The sequence below is a fragment of the Castor canadensis genome, chromosome 6 (assembly GCF_047511655.1).
Source record: "Castor canadensis chromosome 6, mCasCan1.hap1v2, whole genome shotgun sequence".
Classification (NCBI taxonomy): domain Eukaryota; kingdom Metazoa; phylum Chordata; class Mammalia; order Rodentia; family Castoridae; genus Castor; species Castor canadensis.
Genome location: NC_133391.1, coordinates 79,691,874 through 79,706,950, shown reverse-complemented (window position 1 = coordinate 79,706,950; position 15,077 = coordinate 79,691,874). Strand labels below are relative to the sequence as shown.

The 15,077-nt window shown below is 46.1% G+C and overlaps 1 protein-coding gene across 2 annotated transcripts; it reads right to left on the bottom strand.

Annotated features, from left to right (window-relative positions):
• Window positions 1-5,090: 5,090 nt before the first annotated feature.
• Window positions 5,091-14,149, bottom strand: Ecscr (endothelial cell surface expressed chemotaxis and apoptosis regulator). 2 transcript variants are annotated; one of them, XM_074076899.1, is made up of 11 exons: window positions 14,014-14,141; window positions 10,106-10,144; window positions 9,780-9,830; window positions 9,510-9,569; window positions 8,905-9,042; window positions 8,463-8,531; window positions 7,730-7,843; window positions 7,256-7,354; window positions 7,010-7,046; window positions 5,590-5,686; window positions 5,091-5,415 (listed from the first exon to the last, which is right to left on the bottom strand). In XM_074076899.1, exons 1-11 carry the CDS (start codon window positions 14,072-14,074, stop codon window positions 5,407-5,409), a joined length of 774 nt encoding a protein of 257 aa, XP_073933000.1. In that variant the 5' UTR covers window positions 14,075-14,141; the 3' UTR covers window positions 5,091-5,406. The 2 variants fall into 2 exon arrangements, with proteins under 2 accessions (XP_073933000.1, XP_073932999.1); XM_074076898.1 differs by lacking the exon at window positions 8,905-9,042 and having other exon boundaries at window positions 14,014-14,149.
• Window positions 14,150-15,077: the final 928 nt, after the last annotated feature.

The following is a 15,077-nucleotide window of genomic DNA, read 5'->3' as shown; positions in this document are numbered from 1 at the left end:
GTGGAGCTCTTAAGGCTCAGTGAACACATGTCTCTGGGATTTTATATGAGGAGTAAAAAAGGGAGAAGGCACAGCAGAGATGTCGCTACAACCTTACCTTTCTTCGATCAAAGCAGCTCTGCTTTTTTCTGTTCTATATTTTGTGGTCTGCTAAAGAAAAGAAAAGCCCCCATATTTGAAAATTACCAAACTAGTGTGTGTCATTTGTAACATCAATTACAAGTGAAGCATCTAAAGACAGTGCTTTGTCCCCATCCCACCTCCATAAGTATTGAGAAAATGACAGCTGTCTAGATAAGTAGTGTTGGCAATAATGGCGCCGATAGGTTTCAGTTCTTACTGCACCCTTAAGCTCCTGTTGTTTTCCAGGGTCACAGTCCAGCCTCAAGTCTAGCTTGAACCCTCCTTCTGCCCCAACCTCCAATCAGCATGAACCATAAGATCCTAACCAACCAGATCATGCTAAGTCCCACTGAGGGGTATTTAAGCCCCTGCCCCTCTCTCCCTCACTCTCTTGGCTCTCTGCTCTCTCCCTCTCCCACCCGGCAATAAAGAATCTCTTGGCCAGATCACTCCTCTCCACGTGGTCACTTTGGGGCCCACATTTCCTTACAATTAGTCATTTTCATTTTATTTCGAAGAGAAATTTTGGTATAGTAAAGGAGTCAGCATGGGGACTACTGTAGGAAATAAGGTTTACATTTACCATCTTATCTGGCTATAGTATGTGCTTGATAAATGCCAACCAATACTATAGACTAGCTTGGTAGAAAAGAAACTATTTTTTGTGATTTGACTTTGCAAATTAGTGATGGGGGGCATATTTTGAGTATGTTATAAGGTTCCAGATATGTCTTACCTGAATCCCTATGCCAGCGTATCTGGCAATCATTACTATAAGTAGGACAAGAAACAGAACACTAGCAAAAGAGCTGGGAAGCTGCTTTTCTCTGTACCCTAGACCTTACCTGACTCCTACTGCTAAAGCTGGTCATCTTACCACACTTTCTTTTTTTTTCTTTTTTCTTTTTTTGGCAATACTGGGGCTGCCCTGTTTTGTGTTAGGTATTTTCAAGATAGGGTCTCACAAACTATTTGCCTGGGACTAACTTCAAACCACGATCCTCTTAATAGTTGTCTCCTGTGTAGCTAGGATTATAGACATGGCACCTGGCCTCTCACCCCACTTTCAAAAAGAACAAATGATGGCAAAGTAAATCAGTATGAGAAGGATCATTCATTATAATCAGATGGATTACATTATGTTTTTAAGCTTGAGAGGCAAGGGAGGCACCAAAACCATGAAATGAGCCAAAGGCCCAACTCTGGGACTCTGGACCTGTGAGTAGCTCAAATATTCCAGGCAGCAGTGTACTTACAGAAGTCTGGATCCTGAGGGAGCCACTAGTGTTCTGTTACAGAGTGACCTGACCAGGGATATAAAAAGGAAGTTTTTCTGCTTTGGGGAGGGTAGACAACAAGCTTCTAGAAGACGGCCAACTGAGGTAGCGTACACATTGGATTCCAGAGGCACAGGGCTGAAGTTTGAAAGTACTTAATGAGAACCCTTAAGTCAGAAGTAGCTGGATGGGGGGGGGGCGGTGCTACGTTGAGAAATGGCACCACAAGTATAGAATTACTTAGGTTCATAATCCAGGTTCAAAAATGTTGGACAAGATCTGGGAAGCTGGGGGGTCTCTTGAGGAGCACTGTCTTCCTCCCATCTCCTGAAACCTCACCACCCCTTCTTCTCTAGACTCACTTATTCCTAGAACAGTTAAAAATGGCTTAACACTGCAGCCTTTTCAGATAGATCCATGAAAATGTACACTTCAGCTCATTTACACCTCCACTAACACTTCTAGACGAATCTATCTCTGACTGTATCACTTGGACAAACTTAGACTCCAAAACTCCAACATTCAAACACTTCTGTGCCAGTTGTTGCTTATACTCACAAAGCACTCAGCAAAAATAATCTCCATCGTCAAATTCAGTCTCTATGTTTGGTAAAAGATGAAGCTATGGTCTCAAAGTGTACTGGGTGAAGAAGCCAGGAGAAAGTAAGCAGCAAAAAGGAGCAAGCTTCTGGGAAGGAAATATGGGTCTCCAAGCCAGTTCTCAATGAGAAGGAGGTAGGTGCAGAAAGAAGTTTGAAGAGAGAGACATCCATAAATCCAGGAAGAGACTGGTGATCAGGGCCACAAATATTTTCCAGAGACTCACATAGAATTGAGAACTATACCAGAGTAAAGCCAAGTTTCTATCAATTTTCTCCAATTACTTGTAAAATATTTGCTGAAGTTCAATGAACTTTTGCTGGCAACAGGTTTGCCTCATCCAGGCCTGGAAGAAAGATATTGAGTAAATGCCCCTTCTGTCGGGTGGGACCTGTGTTCCTGCGTGAGTGTGTTGGTTGCTTTCCCATAGGATGGAAAAAGAAATGAGGGGATATTTTATATAACTACACATACACACCTGTTCTTGCTTTAGGACCATGTAATCCTGTGTAAGAAAAGGGAGGAAGTCGTCTTGTATATGGCCACCATCCTGTTGTCTAGACATCAAGGAAAAGATGTGATCTCAGGGAAACTACAAGGGCAGCAGAAAGCTGCACTCGGATTTCCTGTCAGAGATGGGGTCTTGTGTTTACATAAATAGTGGGATCCTCCAAAGAACCCCCTCTAATATAGTTTGCTCACAAGCAGAACTCGGGATTGAGTTTATCTTCGATTCCTCCCCAAAGGATAAAGTTACTTAGCAACAGGAAGATCAACATGGCTAATGTACTGCTGTGTCAGTAGCAGGGTAAGAGCCTTACATCTCAAAGATATTAATACCAGCTCACCCCTCCCCCACAGATAAATACCTTAGGACTAACAGCTCATATTTGCAGGACATTGTCCAGAGTCAGGGGAAAATTTGTGGCCTTGTAATGGAGACATTAGCTGAGTTACCTAGAGTGAGACTCATGTCCTTGACCTGATTAGTCCATTATGCTAAGCAGCTGAACTAAGTGCTCATGGCAGAATAATAATAACCATTCAAACAGAATCCAGGACTTCTAGACATTGTTATGTCATCTGGAAGGTTCTATTCCAATGATGGATTTTTTGTTCTGGAACTGGCTAGTATGTCATGTGCCTTTTGCAGCCTGATTTAAATGAAATATATGTGAAATTAAAAAAAAACTGTAGTATTGCTACATAGGTTGGGTTCTCCAGAAAATCTGACTCTCAGAGTTTATTGGTGAGGAGCAATGGAAGCAGGATTGGGGAGGGGGGAGAACTAAGGCACAGGGTCCATGTCTACATCCCCACTCTCACCCCCAGCAAGCCAGTCAGCAGCAGCTGTGAATCCTCACCTGTCAACACTCCCCACAGGTGGGGAACAAGTGGGGCACCTAGGGCAGTGCTCTAGGTGGTCTTCTACAATTGCTGACTAGTCCTTTCACTTCCCAAGTAAATCCACATTTATTATTCATCTTACCTACCCAGGAGCCTGTAAGATCACTGTCTTCTGTTGATACACAGGAAGAAGGAAGTCCAGAGAATGTCAAAGACTTACCCAGAGTCACTTAGTCACCTTGTCTCTGGCCCTTAGAGTGAACTCTACTCAACAGATTACATTCCTTTTTTACTTAACATCTAGAGTTTGCAGAGCTGTGGAATATAAGAAGAGGAAGGGGGCTGGAATTGTGACTCAAGGGATAGAGCGCCTTGCCTAGGAAGCATGAAACCCTGAGTTCAAACCCTAGTACTGTTGAGAGAAAGAAAAAACAAGAGGAAATGGTGAAGTTAATGAAGCCCAAATATTCCAATGACCTCGCTTTATAATTTTTATTTGTTGTTTTGGTGCTGGGGATTGAACCTGGGCCTTGCAGTATGCAAAGCAGGGGCTTAACCACCTTCAGCCCCCATCCACTTCATTTAAAAGGAAGAAAACAGGTGGGGCAAAAGGGGTGATTTTTCCCCAAAAGTTAAGCTGCAAGACTGTGGCAGAGCCTAGCCTTATGGCCAGATTTCCTTCACTCACAATCCCGTCTTTATTACTTAGAACGTAAGCAGGTGCACAGCCTGCACTAGAAAATTGTAGAAGTCAGTAGGTTTCTCCAGTTTCATTTTAACAGTTAATGTTATAGGCTTTTTCTCATATCATGTTATAAAGTCTAAGTTAGAATAAAATAGCATATTGTTGCTGCAGAGTGAGTAAGCTACGTTCTTGTGTTATAAAATGCTGATTAGCGGAAAGCTATAAAATTAAACACTCCCTGCATACATACACACAGACAACTCTTCCTGTGATTCTTCTCAACCAAGATTTATTTCCAAACCTGTGTTGCCTATTTCCAAGAAGACAAATATGTTCTTCATTTTCCTCTTTTTAAAATGACTTCACAGTAAATCTTGGGTCCTTAATTCTATTTCTAGGGTACAGACATAAAAGCTGAATAGGATAAAGTAGAGGAGTTTGGATTTATGAAGTCACAGACCTGTCCTTAAGACAAATCTTACCAGTGCTCATCCCATGGCTAGAACCAAAGTGATGCCCATCCATCCTGGGGCAGGCAGAAGACATTTATCTTCATATCATATACCCCTCACCACTGGAACACAAAATGCACTGTATTTCCCAAGTCCTTGCTCTGTAGATGTAAAACTTCATTGTTGATGATGATTGGTCACTATTTGCAATCTCTTATTTCTCTTTTCTATTGAGGTGGTTAGTCAGTGCTTCAACCCTACATAATAAACTAGGTAAACAAAGGGAGACCTTACAAAAAGTCCCCTTACCTTACTAATTTTCAGCGAGGTGCCCACGGGGGCAGAAACACACATTCATGCCTGGCCTAGGAAAGAAGGCCCCAGTGTAGCTAGAATACTCTGTTAAGAAATGTGCATGGCAGTGGTTGTGGTGGCACAAGCTTGTAATCCCCGCACTTGGGAGTTGAGACAGGAGGATTACGAGTTTGAGGTCAGTGTGTTCTAGGTCAGCCTGGGCTGCATAGCAAGACTCTGTCTCCAAAAAAAAGAACAAAAAAAAAAAAAAAAAAGAAGCAATATGTATGGGACTATAGACCTTAAAAGAAATTAGATTGCAGACCAGAAAATAATTTTAATGAAAGTAGAAAGGATCTGTACACCTCATCATTTTCCTTGCTTTTGTTCTATCTATCAACTCCTGTGATTCTGGAAGGAGTAGGTTATATTTCTAGAGTGGCTTCCACGTGGAACGGAGACTCTCACATGAGTGGCTTGCTCCTAGATCAAGAGGAATGCCAGTGTCCTTTGGGGCAGAGAGCAGACATGAAACAAAATAATTTATATGTGATTTGTTCTCATCTCTTCCTCCTCACAGTCTCAGGGTGGCTGCAATCCTTGCATCCATGGGAACCCAAAATCACTTTTAAAGAACCTGAAAAATAAACACACAGTAGGGAAGGGTAAACTTCTTGGGAGGGTAGGCTAGAGAAGAGCTCGGGTTTTTGAAAATGACCTTAGCCTTCCTGGTTAAGGAAGCAGAGCCTGAAAGTGGGAGCAGGAGGGCGAGATGAATTTGGGACAGGAAGGAAGGAAACAGAAAATGCACCTTCTCTGCTGAGGGGCAGCCTTTGCTGTTGTTCGTGTTTATATTCTTCACAGAGATGAGGGTGATGCTGTCCTTCTCTCCATTGGCCGTGGAACAGCTGAAGTAGGAAAGGAAAAGGAGTTACAGAGAGGAGAGAGAGGAGGGGCAGTGCAACAGGGAATCAAGAGACAGTGAAGTGTTGAAATTGAAGCTTTTGTGGGGGGGAGGGAGAATGACTGGGCTTTGAACTCAGGGCCTCATGGTTGTTGGCTAGGCAGGTGCTCTACTGCTTGAGCCACACCTCCAGTCCATTTTGCACCAGTTATTTTGGAGATGGGGGGTCTCAAGAACTATTTGCCTGGGCTGGTCTCCAACCATGGTGACCCTCCCTATCTCAGCTTCTCAAGTAGCTAGGATTATAGGCATGAACCACTGGTGCCTGACTTGAACCTTTTTTGTTTCAAAAAAGTCTGTTATTGGGAGTGGACCATAATGAAATGAGAATGTACTTTGAAACTCCAAAGACTTGTATTTAAACCTTGTTTTTTGTTTGTTTTGATGGTACTGGGATTTGAACTCAGGGTGTCACATTTCACTCTTACCACTTGAGGTATTCTGCTAGCCCTTTTTTGTAATGGGCTTTTTTGCCCTGCACTGACTTCAAACGCTGATTCTTCTGATCTCTGCTTCGTGAGTAGCTAGGATTACAGGCATGAACCAATGGTGCCTGGCTTGTGTTTGTTTGTTTGTTTTTAACCTACTTATTTGATTTTGATTGAGTTTCAACCTCTCTTAAGCCTCGATTTTTCAAATGTATAAAATGAAGTCACATCTCCTTGGAAAATTACTATAAAGGTTTGAGATAACACTATAAATTATGTGCCAATGTAGGTGGCACATAGTAGGTAAGCAAAAAAGAGGTTCCTCAGCTTAGAGGGGACACATCTTATATTAGAATCTGCATTCCTACAGTTTTCATGAAGGGGCGACAGAAGTTTAGCTCTAGGGCTGAAGAGTCTATCCCATTTCTGCTCACTTGATTGTTTCCTTCAGGTCTGTCCTGGCCTACTATCTGCCCAGGCCTCAGTAGAGGCCGCAGGATTGTGTGTGTGGGGTGTCTCTGTACATGTGAGATATGTGGTGTGCATGTGTGATGTGTGTGTATGGCACAGGGTTTGTATGGTATGCGTGGGGTGTGTGTGTGTGTTATATTCATGTGTGACATGTGGTTTGCACACTGTGTGTAGTGGGTATGTAGGTATGGTGTGGTGTGTGGTGTTTGTGACATCACTTGTATGGTGTGTGTGTGTGGATGGGTATGGTGTGACACGTGGTTTGTATGGTGTGTGGGGTATGTGAAAGCAGAAAGCATTTTCCTCTTGGCCTATGGGGATGAGGGGTTAGATGGAAGATTCCTCTTCTATGCTTCTGACAGTCTTACCTTTCAGATATCCCCGAACTTCCTGGCTTTTGGGGATCTGTAAAAACCCAAAGGCACAGACTAGGGTTACATGCTGTAACTCAGAAGCCCAGCTTTTCCCTCAAAGCCCATCCAAGGGAACCCTCCCACACAACAGATGCTAATGTGCCATTCCTTCCTGCAGCCCAGGCTGGGTGTCAGTCTTGGCCTGTAGCTCTGGGTTCTTCAGCACTGGGCAAAGGGAGGCCAGCAGGTCAAGACAAGTACCTTCAGACTCTTTGTTCTTCCGACACTTAAACCTGAGACTGACCACACCAACTAGGATGATCACCACGACCACCAGGATGACAATGAAGCTGATAACACCTGAACAGGGAAAAGAACGAAGGTGAAGGGAGGTAGAAGAGGGGACAGCATTGCCTTCCTAGCTAAGTGCTATATAAACAGCTCTGGAAACAAAGTGAATTCCAATTCTCTGCAGAATAAATGAGCTGTTACCCTGATGCCCCTAGCCAGAGTGGGCTCCTTAGCCCAGTGCCATTCTTCCATTAGCACATGACACCCAGCAGAGCCAAGATCTTGCTGGCAGCCAGTGGAGCCTCCTTTACATCAGGGTCTTGCTCATTGACCTATCCCTCCTGGAATAACTAAGATTTGAACTTGTGCTCCCAGACCCAGAGTCCAAGTCAGTTCTAGGGGTGGGGTCACTTCCCATGTCCTAGCCTTCCCTCCTTCTCTTACCAAAGGCAGCCACAGTGAGCACCGTCTCTGATGTGGGGCTGGGTAGGATAGCCAAGTCTTCCCTTGTCCTCAGGCTCATGGTGATTGAACTGGGAGTAGCATTTTGAGATGTTTCTGAAACAAAGTAGGGTTCAGCCTACCAGAGACAAGCTACCTTCCCTCCTGCTTCTCCCAGGTAAGAGGGCACATTGCTCACATCCTACCAAAAAACACTTTCTCTCTGCCACTCTGACCCCATGAGGACAGAGGTCAAAACTGTGGACACGTGGGGTCATGTGAACAGCACTGCTGGTTGTTTATATTCCTGGTTCCATGGGAGTCCAGAAGGTTCAGGGTGTTTCCTAACACCCCTGGGGGCCCACAAGAAAAAATGGATTTATGCTGCAGAGATGGGAAGCCAGACCTGGCAAGACACAGTCATCTATGTTCTGCCAAGGGTTAAAACAGGAGGAAAGAAAGGTGCCAAATGCTTATCCTTAGGCATTGACCCAACAAGCCAGGCTGCCAAGTAAGGGGCACTTTCTGGCTCTCTTGAAAAAGAGGTATGTCACCCCTTTCTTCCCTTGCTCATCTCACTGCACTTCAGGCCTGACTGCTACTCCATTTCCTTGTCTTTTCTCATCTCATCCCTCTCCCAAATAAATCTGGGACTGTGAAAAACCCAAGAGCTTGGAGAAAGGGTCACAGACACATTCCACTACTCCTCTTCCTTGTGAGCACACACAGGACATACCTCCCCTTGTGCTGCTGCTGCTGCTGCTGCTGCTGCTGCCATTGCTATTTGGGGCCCCTGTGCCTGCAACTGAAGCAAATGGCAAAGATGGGAGGCACCCACCCCTTCCCAGCCTACCCCAAGAAGGGTCTATCTCTTTCCCAACATTTTCTGCCTCTCTTCCCCTTCATTTAGGGTGGGGGTCTCCTTTCCCTCCCTCTCTATCTATGCCTTTCTCAGTCGCAGGTCCAGGCTTATTTTACCTTCACTATGACCAGGCCCAACTTCCTGTCTCTACTCCCATCCAAAACTCTCTCATAATTTCCCAAACCATGGTGCCACTGATGTGGTTTCTGGCCTCAAGATCCCCCAGAACCAGGGCCTCCTGAGGAGAAGAAGAAGGAACCTACTCAGATATAACCCAGGGTCCTTCACCACTGCCCTACCCACCCTGAGTACTCACCAAGTTCTGATGTCTGCTTCTGTGGCTGGGACTGAGTCAGACCCAGCAAGAATGGGAAGTGACCATCCAAGGTGCTTGACCTCAGCGTTACATGCTTACTTGATACCAGGGGGCCCTGTGAGGCCTTATATGGAACTTCTGTGGATTAGGGAACATGCGTGGACTATTCAGGGCCTCAGCTAGCACATGCATAGGGAGGGCTCATTAGGCCCAAGTCCTCCTTTTCTTTACTGTTTTCAATTCCAGAAGGGACAATTTTCTGGTTTACCTCTGGACCTTTATCTTTGTGATTTATTCTGTCTGGAATACATCTTCTCACCCTCCACTCCACAGTCTTCACCTGTTCTTCTAATTCCTTCTTGGGCTCAGCTCCTGAGGCCACTCCCTTTGGAATTCATCTCTGGACCCCAAGTCTTAAGTAGGCTCCTTGCACCTTCTGCTCCTGCCCCCTCAGCCCCCTACCCCTGCTTTGAAATTGCCAGTGTGAGGCCTTGTTTGTTTGTCCCTTCTCCTACGTCTGTATTTTCTTGTAGACTAGACACCATCTCTGGTTCTCCCATGGGGCCCTCCCTGGGTGCCATTTGTAGTCTCAATGGCAGAGTTACCTGGGGCACTGGTGCTGGGCAGAAGCCTTGGGCTGCCAGATTCTGAGGAAGATTCGTTTCCTGTAAGAACAGACGCAGGGACTGGGGGCATGGCTCAAGTGGTAGAGCACCTGTATGGGGAGTTGGAGGTGAAGTGGGTTTGGTGATACCACATTCCCTTACCCATCAAAGAACCCCTGGGCTCCAAGCAGGTCTGAACGGCTGGGGGATAGGGGGTATGATATGGGAACTGGGAGGTCACCCTCTGGGCAACCACACCCACTCACTCACCTGTGATGGGAGAAATTGGCACTGTGGTCAGACTTAGACTGCTGAAGAGTCCTGAAACAGATCATCTGATGCTAAGGGTCTGCTACCTCCTACTGCTCTGTCCCCTTTCTTCTTCTTCATAGCTTCTTCTTCCTCCCTACCCTCATCTAGCAACAACCATTCATCCCTCTCCTTTTTCAAGGCATGTTAGACTGGACCAAGCTGAACTCTGGTCCCAGCCCCATTCACCCCTGGTCAGTGTGAAACTGGTCCAGAGCTCCCTCCTCTCACACCCTTCCTAAACTCCTAGACCCAAACGTGGAGCAGGCCCTACAAGTTTGTCTTACCTTGAGTGGTCTGAGATGCTATGGGTTGGGAGTTGTGGCCTGCAAAAGAAAGCAAAACACAGACAAATTTGGTAAGTCTCCTGCCAAGCACAGCCCATAGCAGAACCCAGGCCTTTTGGCTATCTAAGCCCCCATGCTGGAAAGCAGGCACACTTGGCAGAAGGCTGAAGGATGTAAGCTCTTGCTCACAGTGCTGGCTTCCTACAAGACTGTGACTCAATTGCACCATCACCATCACCTCATGGTTCAGAGTTCCAGAGTTCCTTCCTGTCTCTTCAGTCCTCCATGGCTATCACACTTACCTGACACAAGATCAGGTGACATGTTCAAAGACAGAGGGCAAGTGACTTGCCATGTCTGGACAAGGACCCAGGACTGTAGGTCTCTAGGCTAATGTTCAGCGTATGGTTGAGACATTTGTTTTCTCCTATGAAGACTGCCATTCTGGTCCTGCCCCAAGGGGAAAGGATGGGAACATGGAAAAGTGAATGAAAGGGGGTTTGGGTTTAGGGCTTGTATTGGAGCTCTCTCTCTGCCTTCCCCAGTCAGGGAGGTAGAGGCTTGCACAAGAAGCAAGCTCTGAGGCATGTAAGGGAGGAAAGAAAGCTCTAGAAGGAGGGCACAATTTACTCTCACAGGCAAGACTACTTCCAAACTGGTGATTATTGGCCAAACTCAGAGAGGAGCCAGTTGCCAGGAGTCCCCAGTCAGAGGCCCTCATTTGCTCTTTTGTATGTACATTTGTGTATCTTGGGCCTCTATGCAGATGTATGTGTACTACATGTGTGTGTTGCAGGGGGGCAGACCTGAAAGGTCAGGTTGTGTTTGCTCACTTTCCACAATGAAATCATTCATGAAACCTGTGAACAATGTGAAAGGAAAACAACTCAGGGAAGTGGAGCCGCCCAGCTGGGTTCCCGTCCCTCCACTCAGGCTGGGATGGCAGCCCCCAGGCCTGGCCCTGCTGTTCATTTGGCCTCTCACATCAGGGAAGCACAAAACCCAGGCCTGGGAGGACAGAGGCAGCTGAATGCCAGGAACCTACTCAACCTGTGGCAGTTTGCTGGTCTGTTTATTTTCTTTAAGTCACTACCTTCCTCCATGGGGCTATTACTTCATAGTGTAGAATTGTTTCCAAGCTGAAGCTCGCCCAAACCCTGGGCCATGTTTTTCCAGGCTAAGATCTCACAGTCCCATTCCCTTGTGAGTGAAGGGTCCAGAGGGAGTTAAAACTTATAGGAAGCCCAGGCTAGAGAGAACCCTTTCTAACTGATGATGATTCTGGGGGAACCCGGTCAGTTCAAAGCAACTCTGAACACTATCAGGTTGAGCGTACCTTATGACTTTCTAAGTTCTAGAAGGCCCGGGAAGTCACAGAGCACTACTTTCCCACATTTACCTAGGAAGAAAATGATCTAGAAGCTTGGGAGAGGTCCAAAGTCACAAGCCTCAAGTCTCAGTGGCCTGCCCTCCCTTTGCCTAATGTCCTCTCCCCCTCTCCCAACCTGTCACCTGAAAGATTCTCTGTGAGTAGGAGAGGGACTTAGGGAGCATCGATTTCTGCAGTGGTCAGTGCCTCTGACCACTGGACACACAGACACCAAAGAACTCTAGTCATAGGAATTTCTGATTTTCCTGGTCTCCACATCCTAACCCCTACCTGCTTCATTTCCTTCCAGTCCACCCCCACCATATATCCCTGTTTTCCTCAGCAGCATGGTTTAATAGTTAACATCATGGATTTCAGAGTCTGATAGGCTTGTGTTCAAGTTCTGTCACTATCACTCACTGTCTGATTTGGGCCTCAGTTTTTTCTTCTTTAAAATGCAAGTGAGCTGGTGACTCACACCTATAATCCTAGCTACTCAGGAGGCAGAGATCAGGAGGATCTAGGGCAAATAGTTCGTAAGACCTTCTCTCAATAAAACTCATCACAAAAAAGGGCTGATGGAGTGGCTCAAGGTGTAGGCCCTGAGTTCAAGCCCACAAATGCAAGTGAGTAGGCAGAGTTACTCAAGCAACAGAGCACCTACCTAGCAAGCACAAGGCCTGGAGTTCAAACCCAGTCCCACCAGAAAAAAAAAAATCTCTCTCTATATATATATATAAAATGCAAATGAGGGGCTGGAATGTGCACTAGAATGTGTACTTAACATAGACAAGGTCCTAGGCTCCATCCTCAGCATAAATAAACAAGTAAATAAATAAATACCTCATAAATTGTTGTGAGGAAAACAAAATGGATAAAAGTACTTAACGAACACAATACCTGACAGAAAGTTCATGCTCAACCAGTGCTAGACATTTAAATTTCCTTCTCATTCTCTCAAATCCTCCAAGTTTCAAAACTGCCCTGACTCTGCCCACAGAGGAGTCGCTTTTCAGACATGGATATGTCCAAAAGGATTTCTCAGTCCACCAAAGTGAAGTTGGTAGTTAAGTATTCTTAGCTCTTGGGATAACAGGTGATAAGAGGATGAAGGTGATAGTGGCTTAGGTAGAGAGCACACAGGCATTTGGAAGCCCTGGCAATGTGCCAGGGACAGGGCAGTGGGTTTGAAGCTGGGAGAAATCTAGGCCTGTGAAAATTCCTCACATGTCCTCCCCTGCAGTTTCCACCACAACCTGATCTTTCAGCCCCAGCTCAAAGCTTTAACTCTATCCTGTGTGTGGAGCAGGGAAGGGTGGTCAGTTTTACCCCCAGCCCATGGGTTTTCAGAGAAATGTCTGACCTCTCCAGGAAGTAGAGTATTCTGGTATTCAGGTCCCTTCACTATACCACCAAGCAGGGCCATTAGTTCTCCCATCAGAGCACTCTGGCACTCTCTTTCTTCTGCTTGGAGCACGACCTCATAAATCTTCCACAGAGGACTGAGGGAGGAGGGGTGACCAAAGGGAAGTTGCTGCCCTGTGAGTCAGTGTCCTGGACTTCTCATGGTTCCCAGCAACTGCTCCTTAATTACTGGATCCTTATGAGCCACTTCACGACTCATAAGCCAATCTGAGAGGTGTTGCCATCTCATCTGACCCCCTGTGTAATATACAACCTCCTTGGTAAATAGTTCTTTTTTTTTAAACCATTTTTACATTTGCTCACATATGTTATGCATTGTCTGGGCCATCCCCCCACCCAAATAGTTCTTTCCTTCTTTCTTTTCTTTTTTGTTTCTTTCTTTTTGGCAGTACTAGGGTACTTGAACTCAGGGCTTCATGCTTGCTAGGCAGACGTTCTACTGCTTGAGCCACTCCACCAGCCCTGTTTTGTGTTGGATATTTTTGAGATAAGGTCTCTTGGACTATTTACCCAGGCAGGCTTTGAACTTCGATCCTCCTGATCTCTGTCTCCTGAGTAGCTAGGATTCCAGGTGTAAGCCACTGGCACCTAGCAGTAAATAGTTCTTTGTGTTTAAACTGAAGCCCTCTTGCTATGACTGGAGCTTAAAGTCAGTATTTGGAATTCCCAGGTTGCAACTCTTCATACAAAAGAAGAAAACAACGATTGCCTGTAAAGCCAAGATGCAGATAATTTTGTGCTACAACAGTCCACAGAGTGACTGTGGTATCCACACAGACCAGAGGGAATGCTCGATGGAGTAACAGCCGGCTTCTCCTGCCTGGAAGGGGCTTTCCGGTCTCAATCTCACACCCAGCCAGCCACTTCCCACATTTCAGGGGCTAGGCTCTATGCCGGACCCGATTCATTCTGGGAAACTTCCCACAAATGGGTTTAACAGTATCATTTTTTTACCTCTTGCCTGGTCATGCCCACCACCCCAGTCAAAATGAGCCCTTGGCAGAAAGGCTCTGGAATTTCCCTCCCGCGGACAGAGACCTGGATGGGAAACCTGTTTGGTGTGGGCGGAGGGACAGGTGGGAATTTCTAGAGGAAAGTGGCAGGCACCTCTTACCTCGGAGCAGGAGCAAGCCCAGGATCACCCAGCACACCTGCATGGCTCTGGTGGTCCCCATGTCAGCTGGGTGTGTGGCCAGCCAGCAGCTGCTCAGAGGAGACTCTATCCATAGTGGAGAAGAGAGAGGGAGTGCTGGGGCGGGGTGGGGGGTGGGGGCTGGCTCTTCGGGAGCTTCCTGTCAAAGAATAGAAGGAAACAGATTGGGCATGGCTCCAGGGGCCCTGCTCAGTACGCAGCCCAGATGAGGATATGAGGTTAAGCAGCACGACTGTGTGGCTTGGTCTCCTCTGGGGACAGTGCACGATGGCCAATGAGAGCACCCTGGCCTTTCAAGAGATCCCTCAGATCTCTCCACACATCACCTGGAGATTCCAACCCCCCTTCCCACACCCCAACCTCCCCATAGTCTTCTGTTCCAGACCAGGTCCTCCTCTCCCAGGACTGAGCCCTAAGCTTGGCCCATGTTTTGTAGTTTCTCAATTCTCCACATTCCTCTCCCTCCTCTGGGCTCCCAATCCAGGCAAGACTTGAGCATCTTTCAGGGAGATTAGTTTAACATTATAGTTACTCCTAATATGAAAACAAGGGGACCACATGCCAGGCATCCCTCCCTCTGCCTCCATCCTAGGAGGTAGCACCCTGTTCTTACTCTCCATCCTAGACTTAAACACATCTCTCCAGCAGACTGCAGTCTGGCATTGTTCCTTTTTTCAGGATCCTTAGGACCAGGCACAATGCCTGCCATTTAGCCAGCCTCAGCACATATTTATTGAAATAAACTCAAAAAATTTAGGAGCATGGGTTCAATCCTCAGTACTGCCAAAAACAAAAAACAAACAAACACAATAACAACAAAAAACAAGAAAAAGAAAAAAGCCCTAAGAGCAGAAAAATCATACAATGCTATGTCCTTAATATTTTCTTTTTATCAGTATATTCCATATCTATATGCCTTCCAGTCTGTGACAACATGCAATATATATACAGTTATTTACATGTTGGGTACCCTTTTCTCTTTTGCATTTTTAAAATTTTGCTGTTTATTTACTTATCTATTTTGT